This window comes from Podarcis melisellensis (genome assembly GCF_964234715.1).
Source record: "Podarcis melisellensis genome assembly, chromosome: 4".
Taxonomy (NCBI): Eukaryota; Metazoa; Chordata; class Lepidosauria; order Squamata; family Lacertidae; genus Podarcis; species Podarcis melisellensis.
The window spans coordinates 48,808,771-48,825,468 of NC_138531.1; the positions used below are offsets into that span (position 1 = coordinate 48,808,771).

Consider the following 16,698-nt stretch of genomic DNA (forward strand, 5'->3'; position numbering starts at 1 on the left):
GCGCCTATTTCAAGCGGGCGAGAGGGACGGAGGCGCCTCCTCCTGGGTGCCAGGCCTCGGGAATCCCCGCTTTCTTCCCTTCCTTTCCCTCCGCGGGAGGGAGAAGCCTCGGCGCGAGCTTTGCGGCCGGGAGTTTCCTCAAGGAAGCGGCTGCTCCGGAGAGCCACTGTGCCGCGCCCCTCGGGAGGCGTAGGCGGCCAGCCGCAGCGCGCCACCGCCGGCTCTCCATTTGCGGCTGCAAGGCGTCTCCGCGGGGGAATTTCGGGGGGTCCGGAGATGGCGGCGCGAGGGGCGCCCCGCCGGCGGGTTTAGTTGCCCTCGCGCACTTTGCAGCTGAGGCCGCCGCCGCCGACACGATGGTGCCGAAAAGGTGAGTGGAGTCTCTAAGCAAAGTCTCGCACTTTGCACGCTCCTTCCTGGAGCTTCTCTCTCAGCTAGTTGTTGCTTTGCTTGCAGGCCAGGTGGAATAAATTTGCTTGCATACGATATTTAAACGCCGAGGCGATTTCCTACACATGGGTGTTGCGCTATTCTGTATGCGGATCGTTGCTGCTGCTATTGTTATTATTAAAATGTTGCTTGCATTGATATGCTTTTAACAGCAATCAGGCACCTTTGCTGAAACTTAAGTATTACTAAATTGAATGGAAACAACCCTACTGCAAGCTGGGGTGATCCAGGCTTTATTGATTAAATTGTTTTCGCCTAGGGTAGCAAACGCATCAAGAGTAATGCAACCAAAAGTAAAGGCATGTTAACATTACTTTCTGAATATTTTATTGAATGGCTGCTAGTCAGGACAGGGAAATTAAGCTGATACGCTAGTAGACAGAACTGATTTTTGACTACTTTGTAAGCCAGGCTTTTTTTTGAGAGAGAGACGGGTCCTGCTCAACTATCAGCTTAAACAACTGAAAAACATAACACATGGCTCATCTTTATTGATACTATGGCATTTTTGTAATATAGTTACAGTTAGCTTGTTGGGATTCTTCTTTGTAAGTTTTGAAAGGTGACAAATAGAAACGTCACAATTGAATTTGTGACTCAAAACACTCTGGCAGTGTTAGCCCAGTGCTGTGGAAGTGGTCAGTGAAACTAACCACAACACAAGCAAACCTGAATACCAAGAGAATGAGACAGGAATAAATAGAACATGAATTGAGTAAACAAACACTTTGAAACAAATTCTGAATGCTTTTATTTCTCAGTGGTTGGAAACCAGCTGTTCCTGACCATTGTGAAAGAGCAGGTATACTTCCTGATTCAGAACCAGTGCTTCAAATAAATATAATGCAATCGTGTTAGAAACAATTGAATAATCTTGATTATCTTGGCAAAATAAGTGCTTAGGGTGGTGCTTTCTTGGCTAAATCTGCTTAACATATGCTTCTGGAACACATTAATTTTGCAACAGCATTGTCCCAGCATCACAATGCTGAAACAAATGTTTAGGATCACACACTAACAATAATCTATACAGTGGTACCTCGGGTTACATACGCTTCAGGTTACATATGCTTCAGGTTACAGACTCCGCTAACCCAGAAATAGTACCTCGGGTTAAGAACTTTGCTTCAGGATGAGAACAGAAATCATGCTCCAGTGGCGCAGCAGCAGCAGGAGGCCCCATTAGCTAAAGCGGTGCTTCAGGTTAAGAACAGTTTCAGGTTAAGTACAGACCTCCGGAACGAATTAAGTACTTAATCCGAGGTACCACTGTACTTCATTGTAGCTATGGCAGGGATGTTTCTGATGCTGATTGACTTGAGTTGGTGTAAATTGGTTGACTGCAGCTCCCCATATGACTAATTGTCTGTCAGGGATTGAGGTGTGTAACCACCAGGGAAAGGCACCCTGGATAGTTAGTTATTTTATTTTAAAAAAATAAATCTGTACAACTATTTCATAAAATATATCAAAGTGGTAATTTTTTTTTAAAAAAAAGATAAACATGAGACATCAATTAACCATTGTGGAAAGGTGTATTCTTAATTGCCTGCATAGAAAAGTTTCCATCAGGCATTTAAAAGTTGAAACAGAAGTCAGTTACTGAATCTCTATTGGCAGAGTCTTCCACAATGCAGGGATATAAGGACTATTGCCTCATTTGTAATGAAAAAGACGGAGCTATTTTGATAGTAGGCTTATTTTGAATGAAGTTTAGCAGGCACATCTATTAATACTGAAGAATCTGTGCATGCACACAAAAGCTCATATCAATAACAAACTTAGTTGGTCTCTAGTCTAAGGTGCTACTGGAAGGATTTTTTTAATTTTGTTTCAACTACGGCAGACCAACACAGCTACCAACCTGTAGCTAGATCTATTAATACTGCTATGTATATAGGTCTGTGTCACATGTAAAAAAACGAGGTTCCAGCATTCATATATTAAAAGTGCCATGGGCAGCAAGGAATAGAGGTGATGCTGCTCCATACCAGTGAGTAAAATCACACAAAAAGCATTGGTTCTAAAATGGATTAATTCCCCCCCCCCGAACCTTCAAGTCATAGGCGGAGCTAGCTGCTCCAGCACCCAGAGCGGCATACATGTTGTGCACCCAGGGGGCGACATGTTGTGCACCCAGGGCATCCAAGGCGGGGGGGGGGGTGTGCCGCGGCGAGCATCTCAGGGGGTGAGCCGCCCATGGCGGGCTGCTTCCTGGGGGGGGAGGAAGCTGCACTGCTTTGCCAACAGCCTTCCTCCCTTCCCTCTTCCTTTTGACAGCTCAGGGGAGGCTTCCCTCCCCCCAGGAAGAAGCCCAGGAGTGGGGGGGGGGCAACGGCGCAGCATCCGCCCATGACTCCCAAGCCTCCCCCAAGCTGTCAAAAACAAAGGGGGGAAAGGGGAAGGCCATCGGCAAGGCAGTGCAGCTCCGCCCCTTTCCCCGACGGCTTGGGGTAGGCTTGGGGGTTGCAGGCAGGCGGCATGCCGTTTGTCACCCCCCTCCCCCCCCAGTAATTACACCCGGGGTGGACCACCCCCTTCCTCTGCCCCTGCTTCAAGGACAGCAAATTAATAAATATAAATACAGTCACAAAAGCACAAACACACATGAGAGTTGGTGTAATGATTCAAAACATAGTCTGGACTGAAGTGAAACCATAGTCTGAACTGAAGAGAGCCACAATCTCCTGGCTTCAGGCCTTTCCCATAAGCAACACAGAGATAAAAATATTGACCTGCCTTCTTAGAATCATATAGTTGGAAGGGAAGTCAAAATGCTGTCTAGTTCAACCCCCAGGCACTACAGCAAATGTGCCAAAAATATATATATATAAAATACAAAGGAGTCTTTCACCATCTAAGCAGCCTGTTCCCAACAACTCATACCAACAGGGAATCCTTGTTGATGTTCAGTTAGCATTCCCTTTCTTGTAACTTGAACCTTTTGGTTCTGGTCCTATCCTTTGGAGCAACATAAAACAAATTTCCATTACAGTTATTGGGTTGTTGTGTACAAAAAGAAGAAATTCTGAAATAATATGGGAATACACGTGAGGACTGCAGAGAAAAATTCTGAAGTTGCTATTATACAATCTTTGTATCAATATTTGTTGTTTAGTTGTGTCTTACAAATTCTGAATAATATGTATTTAGTAGTTTATAAAATTCTTGCGTCATAATCTGTTTTTATTTTGTTTCAGCTTTGGATTTATGATGTTCCTTTGGGTTCAGACAGCTGGTAAGTTATGAATGTATTGTTTGCTATGCTCAAATATAAAGCAAACCTTTAAATATGCTGATAATGCGGATGATCAGTCCTGTCTTTTCCCTAAAGTTCAGGATGGACTGCAGAAATGCAAAGCCACTTTAAAATATACAGATGACTAAATTAACATTTCAGGTAATAATCATACTCTTAATACAATTCCCATAATGCTTTCTCTTACCCAGGAGAGCTGCCATGCTAGAATCTCCTGTTGATGTTTCCCCCTCAGATAGGTTCTGTGTTTTAGTATGTGCACTGCTGGAAGATAATCAACATACGCATTGCCACATTTGCATGTTAGGAAGAGCTGTATCTGTTCAATGCCTTGTGGCATGGAAGATGTGGCCATGGACTCTTGGAGAAGAGTCTGAGAAGACCCTGAGACTCAATTAAGTTTCACTTGGACTCAGTTGCTGTGACATAGGTAGAAGGTAATCAAGAAGAAATCAGTAATAATAAAGAGGAGTAGATGCCATGAGGGCGTTCCCCATTAGGCCGAGGTCACCTTTCCATTAGAGTGAATTCATCAAGTGAACTCAGACTAGTGAATTACCGTATTTTTCGTTCTATAAGACACACCAGACCATAAGATGCACCTAGTTTTTGGAGGAGGAAAAAAAACCAAAAAATAATATTCTGAATTTGAGAAGCCAGAACAGCAAGAGGTATCACTGCGCAGTGAAAGCAGCAATCCCTCTTGCTGTTCTGGCTTCTGGGATAGCTGCGCAGCCTGCATTCGCTCCATAAGATGCACACACATTTTCCCTTACTTTTTAGGAGGGAAAAAGTGAGTCTTACAGAGCAAAAAAATACGATAAGTTATTCTCTTCAGTGGGAATGAAAAGAAATGTGGCCCCAGTAAAACTGGATTTTATGGAGACATTTGTAAAAAGCATACGTTTAATTTCCCATTTTGTCTTTATAGCTAACATATCAGTCACTGGCATAATAGGAAGTACTGTTGAACTGAGATGCGATGAGTTAAATGGCACGTTCATCTTAAATAACTTTCGAGTAACATGGCGAAAAGAAGGGGAAATAAAGTGCTTTGTAGAAACCTATTATTCTGATGAAGATCTTACTTCATACCGCGAGAAAAACCAGTGTGCAGACTTCAGAGACAGGACTCGGTTTACTGAGGAACCGAAGGAGGGCAAGTTTACTCTGCAACTGTTAAGGATCAGTCCTAAAGATGAGTTCACATATACCTGTGTGGTACTGAAGAAGAATGAAGAAGGAAAATTTGAAGTACATAGAGAAGTAAAAACAAACCTCAAAGTGGCAGGTAAAGCAAATGTTTATAAACCATCAGTGATAAATTCCTGTTCTTTTGCCAAACTTTGTCTATGTCAGAGAATGGCATAGAAGAAAGGCGTGTTCAAGTGTGTTTCTGAGTTAACATGGGGCACGGAGGACCAATGGTGTTTTAAACAAGAAAATGTGCTTGGCACACCAGGGGCAATCCCGTCCATTGCCACGTCCTTTTTCTCCCATTCTGCATGACTCCCTGAGCAAGGGTTGTAGGAAACTGCCTTGGTCCATCCAACTCAGTGTTGCCTACACTGGCTGGCAGCAGCTCTCCAGGGTTTCAAATAGGAATCTCTCACAACCCTACCTTGGAGATGCCTAGGACCTTCTATATGTTGCAAAGCAGATGCTCTACCATGGAAGTAGGGCCTTTCCCCTAGCACTGCCCTGTCAGCACCCCTCCTGTTCATGGAGAGCTTTTCGCAGAGGAGAGCTGAAGGTGTGTAGACCGAAACCTCATTCACCCCAACAGCCCATGAGGTCACAGTCTATACTACAACGCTACTTCCAATATTTCTGGTTCAACAGTAAGGCATCAACCTGGCAGTACAAGTTACTTGTGTGTGCAAACAGGACCCTACTCCCACTGCATGTGTTAGTGTAATCCGAGGACTGAAAATCCTTCTCTCAGCCTTTTATACTGACAGCAGCTCCAGACTGTGTTAAAATATGTCGCCCTTACTTTCCCCCCCAGCAAATTACAGCGCGCCAGTTCTAACTCACATGGTATCTGGAGAAGAAACGATATTTAATTGCACTTCTAGCCACGGGTACCCACAACCAAACGTTTATTGGGTAAATCATACTGACATCAGCCTCTTGAACTCAACTCAACAGTATACTAGAGCGCCTGATGGGACGATCAGTGTTTTCAGTACGTTAACAGTTAAAGCAGCTACTGCTATCAAGTTAGAGTGTACAATTGAGAATGAGCAGCTGCACCAAAATCTAACTGCCACCAGTAAGTTGATGTTCTTCATTTTATCTCCTCTCAAATATTTTTCATGCATGGTGAAATATTTATAGCGAAGAACAAATTTGTCAAGTAAGCTAAAAAAACAACTACAGTGTAATTCATGTGATCATTTGTCAGCTAGAACAAAAGCCTTTCGCCTCTTAAATAGAGAGGAAAGCTTCAAATTTAATTTCAGATGCAATAATAAATCATATAGGTTCCAGGACATGCTACTTAAAGCCTTCGCACAAATTATTGGCAGGTTAGCTCATATCAGAAGGTGACATTTGGCCCACCTACTCCTGCTGCATCTTGGCTGTTAAACAGACCTACCTTAAATCACAACAACTTTTGTTTCAATTCTGCTAGCTGAAATGCCGTTTTCAAAACTCAGCAGTTGTGAAGTCTGTTATCTGGCTGACCTTTAGGGAAATGGGAGCTGGATGAAAGGCTATAACTCAGCTGGGAGTGTATGTAACTTATTGACTTAGATATGCTTAAGGAAAATCTCTGGGTTATGACCAAAGTTTTCCATCCTTTTACATGCAGTGTGCAAATTATTAGGATAAAAGTTCCTTTTGCTAAAAGGTGATTCTTAAGTTTCATTGTATTTTAGTAAAATCCAGTTTTTGTGCATGTGTTGTAAAGCATAAAAACAGTTAAGATGTGCAGTTTATGTTGTTTGCAGACCTGTTCTGTCTGAGCCTTTTTAAAAAACCTCCTCCTTCTCCCCTTGGCGTTGTTTCTATTTAGTTGACACGAGCAGTCCTGAAAATAGCCCCTCGGTTGATAACAACCCAAGTAAGACAAAAGGTGCGGTTCTGGCTTCTGTTGCAGCTGTCTCAATAGTCATTCTACTTATTTTGTACATCGGGTGGAAGAAAAGGAGGACTTCTGTTCTAATGACTTACACTGGTAAGTGAACAGTAAACCCAGTTTAACAAGCCCTAAGTAGTAGGAGTAGAGAGGCAGTGGTTCATTTCTCTCCCCCCCCCAAGACTTCCAGAATGGTTAAACTAGCATTTCTAAGGCAGCAATACAGCTGATACTTTGTGTAGACAACCAGAGTAGCTTGTCATGTAGAGTATACATCTTCACCCAAGGGAATCTCTTCCCATGATTACCAGTAAGGTTTGCCACAGTCCACATTTCAAGCACACACAAGGTTTAGCAAGGCTGAAGTGGACCCGCTGTTGAGATCACTGGAAGGGTATGTAGCATTATCTCCTTGTATGGAGGAAGAAAGCTAGTTGATGGTGTTAGACTTTCTAATGAAGCGGGATCTATTTTAAGATCTGTTAGCATGCACCCTAGGCCCACTTTCCACTTTCACTCCCACCTACTCTCCATTTGCATGCCTGCTTGTGAAAACTGAAATGACAGTGGCCCATCCTACAGCCACAAACTTAGGAAAACAGGCATGTGGAAGGGGAAACTGGAGAGATTAAAAGAAAGACATGTTGTGCTGCACTTATTGTAGTCCATTCTCAAAATATGGCGATACTTCAGAGTCGGCCTTCTCAAAGGAAGCCTTCAACATCTTATTTGTTGTCTCGGTTCATCCTGGCTTCCTCTGGTTGCTAGAACATGTAGGTTTCCTTTTTACAAATAGCCCTTGCTACAATAGGAGCTGAAGAACAAAGTTCTAACTTTGGACAACCTGTGGACAACGTATGGCAAATCTCCCAAGAAGAGGGCCAGTTGTGTAATATGCACTTATCATGAAAAGCTACTGGCTAGAAATGCCTTTAGGCCAGTGTTTCCCAACCTTGTGCCTCCAGCTGTTTTTGAACTACAATTCCCATCATCCCTGACCACTGGTCTTGCTAGCTAGGGATGATGGGAGTTGTAGGCCAAAAACATCTGGAGGCACAAGGTTGGGAAACACTGCTTTAGGCTTCCTTCTGTAAACTTGGTTGCTGGTGTAGAGCAGAGGTTGGGGAAACTAATGTCTTCCAGATGGTGATGGACTCCCATCAGCTCGAGCCAACGTGACCAGTGGTTAAGGATGTTGTAGTCCAACAGCCACTGGAGGGGTCTTGGCCCTCATCCCTGGTGTAGTCACTCTGCTTCTAACTCAGGATTCTATTAATGCATAATTCAGGGTTCCCATTGGGTCAAAGACAATATGCTCCCCTCCCAAAAAGACTCTAGCCACACTTGTACTAAAGAGAACTAATAATGTCAATAAAGAGAGCCAATAATGTCACCATGGCCAAGTATTCTTGGCTCCCATGTCATTCTTATTGATGTTTATGGCTCAGCTGTATTTATTTGTTTCACTGGAAGAATGGCTTCTGGCTCCAAAACATCATCTGGGTCTACCATATGCTAATTGTTACTTAAAACAATGTTGTCATATCAAAGCAATCAGAACAACATTGGCCATAGCAACTTACTCAAATAAGAAAACCACAAAATAAACGAAGCATAGAATCAGTCCCACATCTGCAGAGCATCTGATTAATCATAGATGCCTTCCAGGTCATATCCATCCGTAAATTCCTAAACTTGCTTGCCAACAAATGTTGGCAAGGGTAATGAGACACTCAGTGTTTGTAGACAGTAAACCTTCCATTCATCATGTTCGGGTTTTTCATCTTGTGGACTTTCATGTAATCCTGGCTCAACAGACAGTTCCTTCTCTTGGTGCCAACTCAAATTAGACTAGCTGTCTCTCTAATTCCTATTTAAAATATGACATTGAACTTCCTTCCCTTTGTGATGTCTTGAGTCCTTGTGTGCCATCTTGAAAGCAGTTTCAATGGTCCTCATTCTATTTAGAATACACAACCACGTGTAATACACCTCAGTCCAAAAGTTCTACGAATCTTTTTTTCCCTATCAATTGGTGTTCATAAAAATGAAGAATCAAACAACACAGTAGTCATGGTTCACTTAGCCCAGTAGTGTTTTCCTGAAGAATGCATACGTATTTCGGACCCCTAAACTGAAATTTTGTACTGATAAGAACATACATTTTAGCTTGATGCAGAGCTCTGAGCATCTTGTAACTCCCTTTACAATATTTTTGACATAAGAACTTGACATTTTTGACATGCTTTTCTGAGCTTGCTCATTTCTTTCTCTTACAAATAAATGTCTAGCCAATGATTCCTCTTATAAGGATATTGTCCCTTGGCTTCCCACATTTTGGGAGCTCCATTGCTCTGACCATTCAGGGTGCTTGGATGCGGTCATGTCCCAAAGAAAATAAATTTAGGGTGGGTCCTAACCAGGGCTATTTTCAGCCAGAACTCAGTTCCAGCACCTCTCAGGTGGACACCGTTGCCATTATAAGAGAACAAGGGTGTTCATGGTGCATTCCAGCACTGGTCCTAACAAACCAGACACCATTACCTTGATTTGTTAGCCCTTGTTGCTGTGACAGCTGTAGATGGGCAAGACAAGAGGTCTTGGGGGGGGGCGGAAATGGAAATTCTCTGGCAGCACCATGGTTTGATGTTTTATTCCTGTCCTACTACATAACATTTCTGTAATCTGACCCATATAACATTTGTATATTCTGTTGTGTGTGTGTTTTTTAAAGCTCCTGCTGAAATAGGAAACAGAAATTTTGGACTACCAGAATAATGTTGCCTGGAAACATTCCCACAGAGACTGATGGTTGTGAGTTATCTGTCTGCAGCAGAGCATGGACTGGAGCAGAACACTTATGTACTGCCAGCAGCTTGCCGTGTTTACCCTTCTACTGGTGAAAGGCAGAATGCTACCTGGCCCACATCTGATAGATAAAGGCTATGCTATAAAGTTAGTCCACCAAATGAAACCCAGAAGGGGCACACTTCTTGGGCACAGCTCAGAACTGATTCTGTGGGGGGAGTCAACATACATCTTTGAGCTTTCCAAGGACTGCTTCACTTGTTAATGACATTTTGGTACTGAAGAAATTCACGGAGGACCATTTTGTCAATGGCTTAATGGAGCATCTTTGTTCTACAGCAACATATGCCACTGACTAGTACTTTCATGCCTTGTTTTTCGGCCTCCTCAAAGCCAACGATTGGCCTCTTTTGGAAGTAGACTGCTGGACTAGATGGACCTGATCCAGCAAAGGTGGTCATCTTCTGAAGTGTGGCGGCACTTCTGAGCCCAGTCTTCCGGTGGTGGTATAGAACGGAAGATTGACATGGAATCAGTCCCCCAACATTAGACCCAGAGGTCTGGTTGTATAGGACAGACACACGAGGACAGCTGTCTTTTTGGGGGGTATATGCCATGGACACCACCTCCAGGTAGGTGGGCAGGTCTGTTAAATCTGTTGGGAATATGATCCTCTACACCAGACATCACTTTGGGACCAAGTTAGGCCAGAGTTCTTATCTCATTTTAATGGCTTCATCACAATCTGAACATATACGTCTTACGTACGTGGGAACCATATTAATTGCAAGCTCTGCCACTGTTGAAGGCGAAGCAATCTTGGGCAAAAAATGAAAAGGCCTTGGGCTAATTATGATTGCTTTTCCCTGTTAGATACTTCAACCAGTTAACAGTCAGCCCAGTTGTGTAACAATAGCAAATGGAATGTTTCAAATGCTGGCATGTGAATGCATTACCATTTGCCAGAGGTTCTTCAAGAGCAGCTTTAGTGGACAGACATCTCATTTCAGTACAGCTGCAAAATCTAAACAAACAAGACTGCAAAGACAGGAACTTGTAAATCCTAGTTGTAATATTTCACCCCAAGTATTCTATGCATTTGCAGGGGAAGTGTCATGTGCATTTACAGGTTGAACATTGAAGGAGTACAGACAGCTCTGCTCTGTTCATGCTTCCTCGTGAACAGTGTATGCAGCAGAAGGAATGCAGGGCTCTGGATTTGTGCAAGTGTTCGTATGCTTTACTGAGTTGTTGGCTTCATGTTGCCAGTGTGCTAAGTCCGAACTGGAAGATATGATGGCAAGGTAGGCATGTGGAGATAGCAGCACAAAGCGAATGGTGATACATGCATTAATCTGGGGTTTTATTAGTAGATTGGAGTATTTCTCTTAACCCTTTATGCCATGCTTAGCCATCTGAGTGTTAGAAAGGGGCAGTTTCAACTTGCCCTGTTGACTAAATTACCTTAGAGGGTACATGGAGCTTTCTGGATCTCACTTAACACTTTTCAAGTAAAATCTCAGGGTTACCATGGAAGTCCTCAGGATGTCTTTATATTAATTGATCCATACAGTTAAAATTTTGGCGTGCTAAATCAAAATCTGTTTAGCCCCGCGACATCTGTGTTGATTGGCATGATAAAGTAGACAAATCTTGGGGCACATACTTTAAACAACGTACTTTATCAATTCAATCATCATAGACACCAGAAAAGCAATGTAAATTACAGCCTTGATCAAACCAGAAGACTTGAATTGTTTATTAGAGAGCCAGTGGAATTGTGTTGATGGTCTTGTTACAACTCAGTTCTAAATACTTGGGAAAGTATTCAATTATTTCCTATGTAAGTATTGTTGAAAAACCTGCCTTAAAAGCACCATTCTGCATTTATACCCTGCAATTATTGTACATATTGTACAATAGATGAGCTGAAAATTCTTATGAAGCTAATACTTTACTTAGTTAATTTCACAGGGATATCATCTATTTGACTTTACAAAAATATATTTTTTTATTTCTTTGTTTATAAATTCTGCAATGTGAATGTGAAACTTTGGTCTGTTTCTTCCCAAACAAATCATGTCCTGGTTGTTGTTTTGTTCTAGTGCACTGTGATAAAATGGGTTTTCACACTCTTCAACACATCAGTGGAAACTTCAGGTTTTACTTATCTCAATGCAAATAACTCATTTTCTCTCATCCCACCCTTCACCTCCTATTCCCTCACCGACAAAAGTCAGATACTTCCACTGCTACCAGCAAAGGAAAAACAAATTGGAATTTTCTAGTTACAGATAGGTAGCCGTGTTGGTCTGCCATAGTCAAAACAAAACAAAATTCCTTCCAGATACTTCTTCAGGTATCTGAAGAAGTGTGCATGCACACGAAAGCTCATACCAAGAACTAACTTAGTTGGTCTTTAAGGTGCTACTGGAAGGAATTTTTTTTTGTTTTGGAATTTTCTAGTTATGAACACTTGTGCCCTGCGTGAAGCATTGTCTTTCATTTCTTTAGAAGTTTCCTGAAGACTGATCTTTTAGTGCAGGATCTACCTGATGTATAAGATTGGACCTTGTACACAGTATTTTTGCATGGCATTTTAATTCTGTTTTTATCACATTGTTTCAGTGTTTGTAAGTTTTATACTGTTGTACACTGCTTGGAGATCAAGCATGCACCTTCAATGTACTCTTTTTGGCGCCTACTAAAAACATTCTTGTTTAGACAACCCTACTCAGATCCTTAGAAAGTTGAAGTAACTTTAATCTGTTTTAGTATTTAAACTTTTGTATGTTTTGAAGTATGGCTGTGAATTTTTCTTGAACTTAATTGCTTTATCTTTTTGCAACCTGCTTTGAGGCTTTTTACAATCGTGGTGTGTAAATTTTATTAAATAAATGAATACATATTTTTTGAAAATGTTTTTAAATCAATGTAAGCTCGGTTTTCCTTTGAACAAAGAGCCAGTTCCTAGATGATGATTAAATTTTATTATCCATCCTCGTACAGATGGTCTCAGGGTTAAGTACTTAATTCGTTCCGGAGGTCCGTTCTTAACCTGAAACTGTTCTTAACCTGAAGCACCACTTTAGCTAATGGGGCCTCCTGCTGCTGCTGCGCCGCCAGAGCATGATTTCTGTTCTCATCCTGAAGCAAAGTTCTTAACCCGAGGTACTATTTCTGGGTTAGCCGAGTCTGTAACCTGAAGCGTATGTAACCTGGAGCATATATAACCTGAGGTACCACTGTATACCAATATAAAATGCAGCATTAAAAGCAGACTTAAAACACTACAATCACAACTAGCCCAAGTTATTCAGGGTTTTGGATTTGCAGTTCCTCTGTGTTCAATGCCCCTACCTCCAGTTCATTAAAAACCCATCAAATGTTTAAATGAATTACGCCTGGCGACCACCTCCATCCAGTTGCAGCCTATGCCATGGGTTACAACAGTGAAAACACAATCTTTAAAAAGCAGTTTAGAACAACTCAAAATTGCAGGAATAGGGTGGGTCCTAAAAACAATAACTAATCAACACGGACCAAATGTCAAACTATAGAAGTCCTACTTTTGCTCCCCAGGCAAACCAAGTGGCTATATCAGGAGTGGGGAATTAATTTTCCGCCTGAGGGCTTGTGGGAGTTGCATGCCTGTGGCGGGCTGTGCTAGAGGCCAGAGTAGATGGAGCAAATGGGTGTAACTTAATGCTCCATACAGACAGCAAGCAGGAGGTTTCTACACACATATACCCTGACTCTCTCCATATTTTTTCATTCAGCAAATGAAGGGGCCTGGCCACAGTTCAAAGACACATTCCAAGAGAGCATGAGCCAGCCAGATAGAGGTTGCGGCCATGGAAGAGAGTCCCCAGAGCTTGTCGGAGAGGACTAGAGGGTTCACGGACAGAAAGTTTGATATTCCTGAGTTACTTGCATACCATGGTAAGTTGCATTTTAACCAACGATCATCTGTATTCCCTTGATTTTATATTCTAATTCAGTCAACCACTTCTTTTACTGTGTTCCACCCTCGGTGGTCAGAGATTCACTGGACTTCAGGTATAGGAGGAGATTTTATAGCCACTTGCTCAGTTTATTTCCTAGTTAAATGACAAAGAACTATTCACATTTTGGATCTTTAAGTCAATGATCTCAGAATATCCTCCCCCACCCCGAATATCCCCTCAAATTCTAGGTTTATGGGCTTCCCATAGACATTTGGATGTCCCCTTTGGGAACAGAATGAACCTTGGGCCTGATGTTGTGATCTTACCAGTACAGTTAAGGAAAGGAAAGGTTTCTCAAAAGTGTTTATTTTAATATTCTGTATCTCAAAACGCTTTAAACACATTTCAGCTCCATTACTCTCAGGTGTTTGATGAATGCTAAACCTGGTACCAAGCCATTAGGTTTATAAACATTGGGGAACAAAGCAATATTAAGAAAGAGGAGGCTCTGTCCATATTTCCTTAACACATATATGGTATATTTGCATATGCTGTTGACTGGGGCTGAAAAATTGTACTTAAAACTTTTTAGGCAGATCAGAAAGGGGCTGGTTTTATTTTCAAACAGTAGTCTCTTTTATAATCACCACTTGTCCTGTTTTCTTCATAGTTCATGTAAAGTTTAATCTTGAATTCAACTAAATTTGAAGGCAAGTTCACGCAATCCACTGAAGTTGCCATACTTGAGGTTTTCTAAATGTCAATTCTTTCATCATGTGCTAATGGGTCTGCTCTCATTATTGCACATTTGTTTCACTCATGTCCAAGTCCACTTCTTCTTTTGTAGGTGACATGCTGACACAAGCAAAATAAGTACATTACATGATGGTTTCACACACAAATGCCAAGCTGTTGGTCCATTGCTTATCAGGTTTGCCCATTGATTCAGGCTATCACTTGCCTGAAACTCAATCTAGTATACGCAGCAGATTCTTGAATCTAAAGTACACATCAATAACATGAGCAATGTGGATGTTGATTATAACAGAGTGCGATTATGAGAGTCATTGTAGTCTTTGTTAAACACCCTTGGAATGTTTTGTGAATAGTTGCCTCCCATTTTTCTTTCTTGATACTTCATGAAGCCTTAGCCAGTGTGACTTTGCATATTATGCTTCAGTTGGGAAATGTTTAGAGAAGAGAAGCTATAGTGAGGAATGAATGCTAGAAGTACTAGGTAGATTTTGCACTGGCAGTGCAATTGCCTGTCCTCGTGCAGTGGATAAGGGGCATAGGTAAGCTTGCTGCAGGAAGGACAGGCTGTTAATGTTCTACCCCCTCTCTTTTAAAAACCGATCAGGATTGCACCTATGTACAAGAGGCAGGGGTCACATAGCTCTGTTCCACTAGTCCTAGTTCTCATTTTCATAATATATTTTTAAAGGTAGTGTGTTCTTGAATACATGCCTGTAACCACTGGATGAGGATGAATCAACCTGACTCAGTCCAGATAGGACAGAGTTTAGAGGGGCCTGCTGAAAATTGGCAAACTCTTACAATGTGTTACGGTGTCAGACAGGCACTCGTAGTTTGGCCTGGCTTGGCTTGCACTGCATGTGAGTTCATAATTTCTTCAGATACCAGTCTAAGAGGAGATGGTCTGCCTCAATCTGGAAACTGTGTGAAACAAAGGTTCATACTTAAGAGCTAAAAATTTATCACATGGAGTGCAGTACTGAAAGATGTTCATCAAGTTTCCATTTACCCTCCTAGGAAAGTCCCACCATGTTTCCCTACTCCTACTCTTTTGGCCCTGGTCTAAGAAGATATGAAACTATATTGTGCTGATCCTCTTTTTGATATGAAACTATATTACTGATCCTCTTTTTTAAAACTGACAGTGTGTTGAGAAAATTTGAAGCAGTTGCAAACTTTGGTTTCTGGAGGGTTAGCCATGTCAGTTTGTTATACTGAAAGCAACAGAGTCTCTTGGCACCTTGAAGACTAACAAATCTACTGTGGCCCAACCTTTCATGTGAAACCTAATCAAATACAGTGGTACCTCAGGTTACAGACGCTTCAGGTTACAGACTCTGCTAACCCAGAAATAGTACCTCGGGTTAAGAACTTTGCTTCAGGATGAGAACAGAAATGGTGCTGCGGCGGCAGGAGGCCCCATTAGCTAGTGGTGCTTCAGGTTAAGAACAGTATCAGGTAAAGAACAGACCTCCAGAATGAATTAAGTTCTTAACCCGAGGTACCACTGTACACAAAAAGGTTAAATTAAATTCTGTCTTCTGCAGAATAATTTGCTATCAATTTTCTTAAATGCTAAAGTTAATAAATCAATGAGACATTTCTTCCCTGTTCTTTTAAAGAAAGATACCATACCATTTGAGGTAGATGGTCTTATTTTTATGCAAAAGGGGAATCTTTGCAATAATGAGAAGGAAACTCCGAGGGGGAAGCAAAGGGAATTTGGAGTAGGGTGCCAAGAGAGGAACTGGTTTTACTCCCACCAGTGTAAATGACACTAAGGAAACAGAATTTGATTTCCCTTTGTAAAAGGGAACTATCATATTCCTCAGCAGAGAGGAAATCTGTGTTAAAAAAATTAGGTCATGAGATGCCAGGAGTAACCTATTATTAGCACATACGTTTAACAAAAATGTTCTGAAAATTCCACTTGCAAGTTGCAACTTGGGGAGAGTCCTGGTAGTGCACCAGGTGATATCCTTCATAGTTTAGAGTACCAGAAGCGTTTTCAATATAAAGACATTTTACAGCCCCCTCACCATCTTTTTTGCACAGACCCCCAAATGGTTGATGGGTTGTAAAGTGTACAATCAAGTGTGCAGCTTCAGTTAAAGATTTGCAGGTACTAGTGGGCATCATTTTACCTGTCATATTTCTTGGGCGCCATAACTTTCCCACAGGTTCTAATGAGGAAACATCTTTAGTATTGGTACTAACTTGCCCCTACAGCTGTGCTCCCATGCACTGACTTTACAATATTTTAGCTGTTATGGGGAGATATTTGTGTTTAGTAGTGTAGTGTTCTGTGCACTTAACCTGAGAAAAAACATAACAGATTGAACATAGTGGGACTAATTTCCAAATAAGTACACTGCTATTACCATAATGCAAGG

General features: G+C 41.7%; 1 protein-coding gene across 3 annotated transcripts in view; it reads left to right on the forward strand.

Moving 5' to 3' along the window:
- Positions 1-16,698, forward strand: part of ICOSLG (inducible T cell costimulator ligand) — a 20,016-nt gene continuing 3,318 nt past the window's right edge. Inside the window, exons 1-7 of one of the 3 annotated variants that reach the window (XM_081908070.1) lie at positions 1-370; positions 3,651-3,688; positions 4,641-5,000; positions 5,718-5,984; positions 6,732-6,893; positions 9,529-10,906; positions 13,382-13,544. In XM_081908070.1, the coding sequence (XP_081764196.1) occupies positions 357-370; positions 3,651-3,688; positions 4,641-5,000; positions 5,718-5,984; positions 6,732-6,893; positions 9,529-9,572 (885 nt within the window). In that variant the 5' untranslated portion in view covers positions 1-356 and the 3' untranslated portion in view covers positions 9,573-10,906; positions 13,382-13,544. Of the gene's footprint in view, positions 371-3,650; positions 3,689-4,546; positions 5,001-5,717; positions 5,985-6,731; positions 6,894-9,528; positions 11,894-13,381; positions 13,545-16,698 lie in introns of those variants that run through there. The other 2 variants (XM_081908068.1, XM_081908069.1) reach the window with 2 other exon arrangements.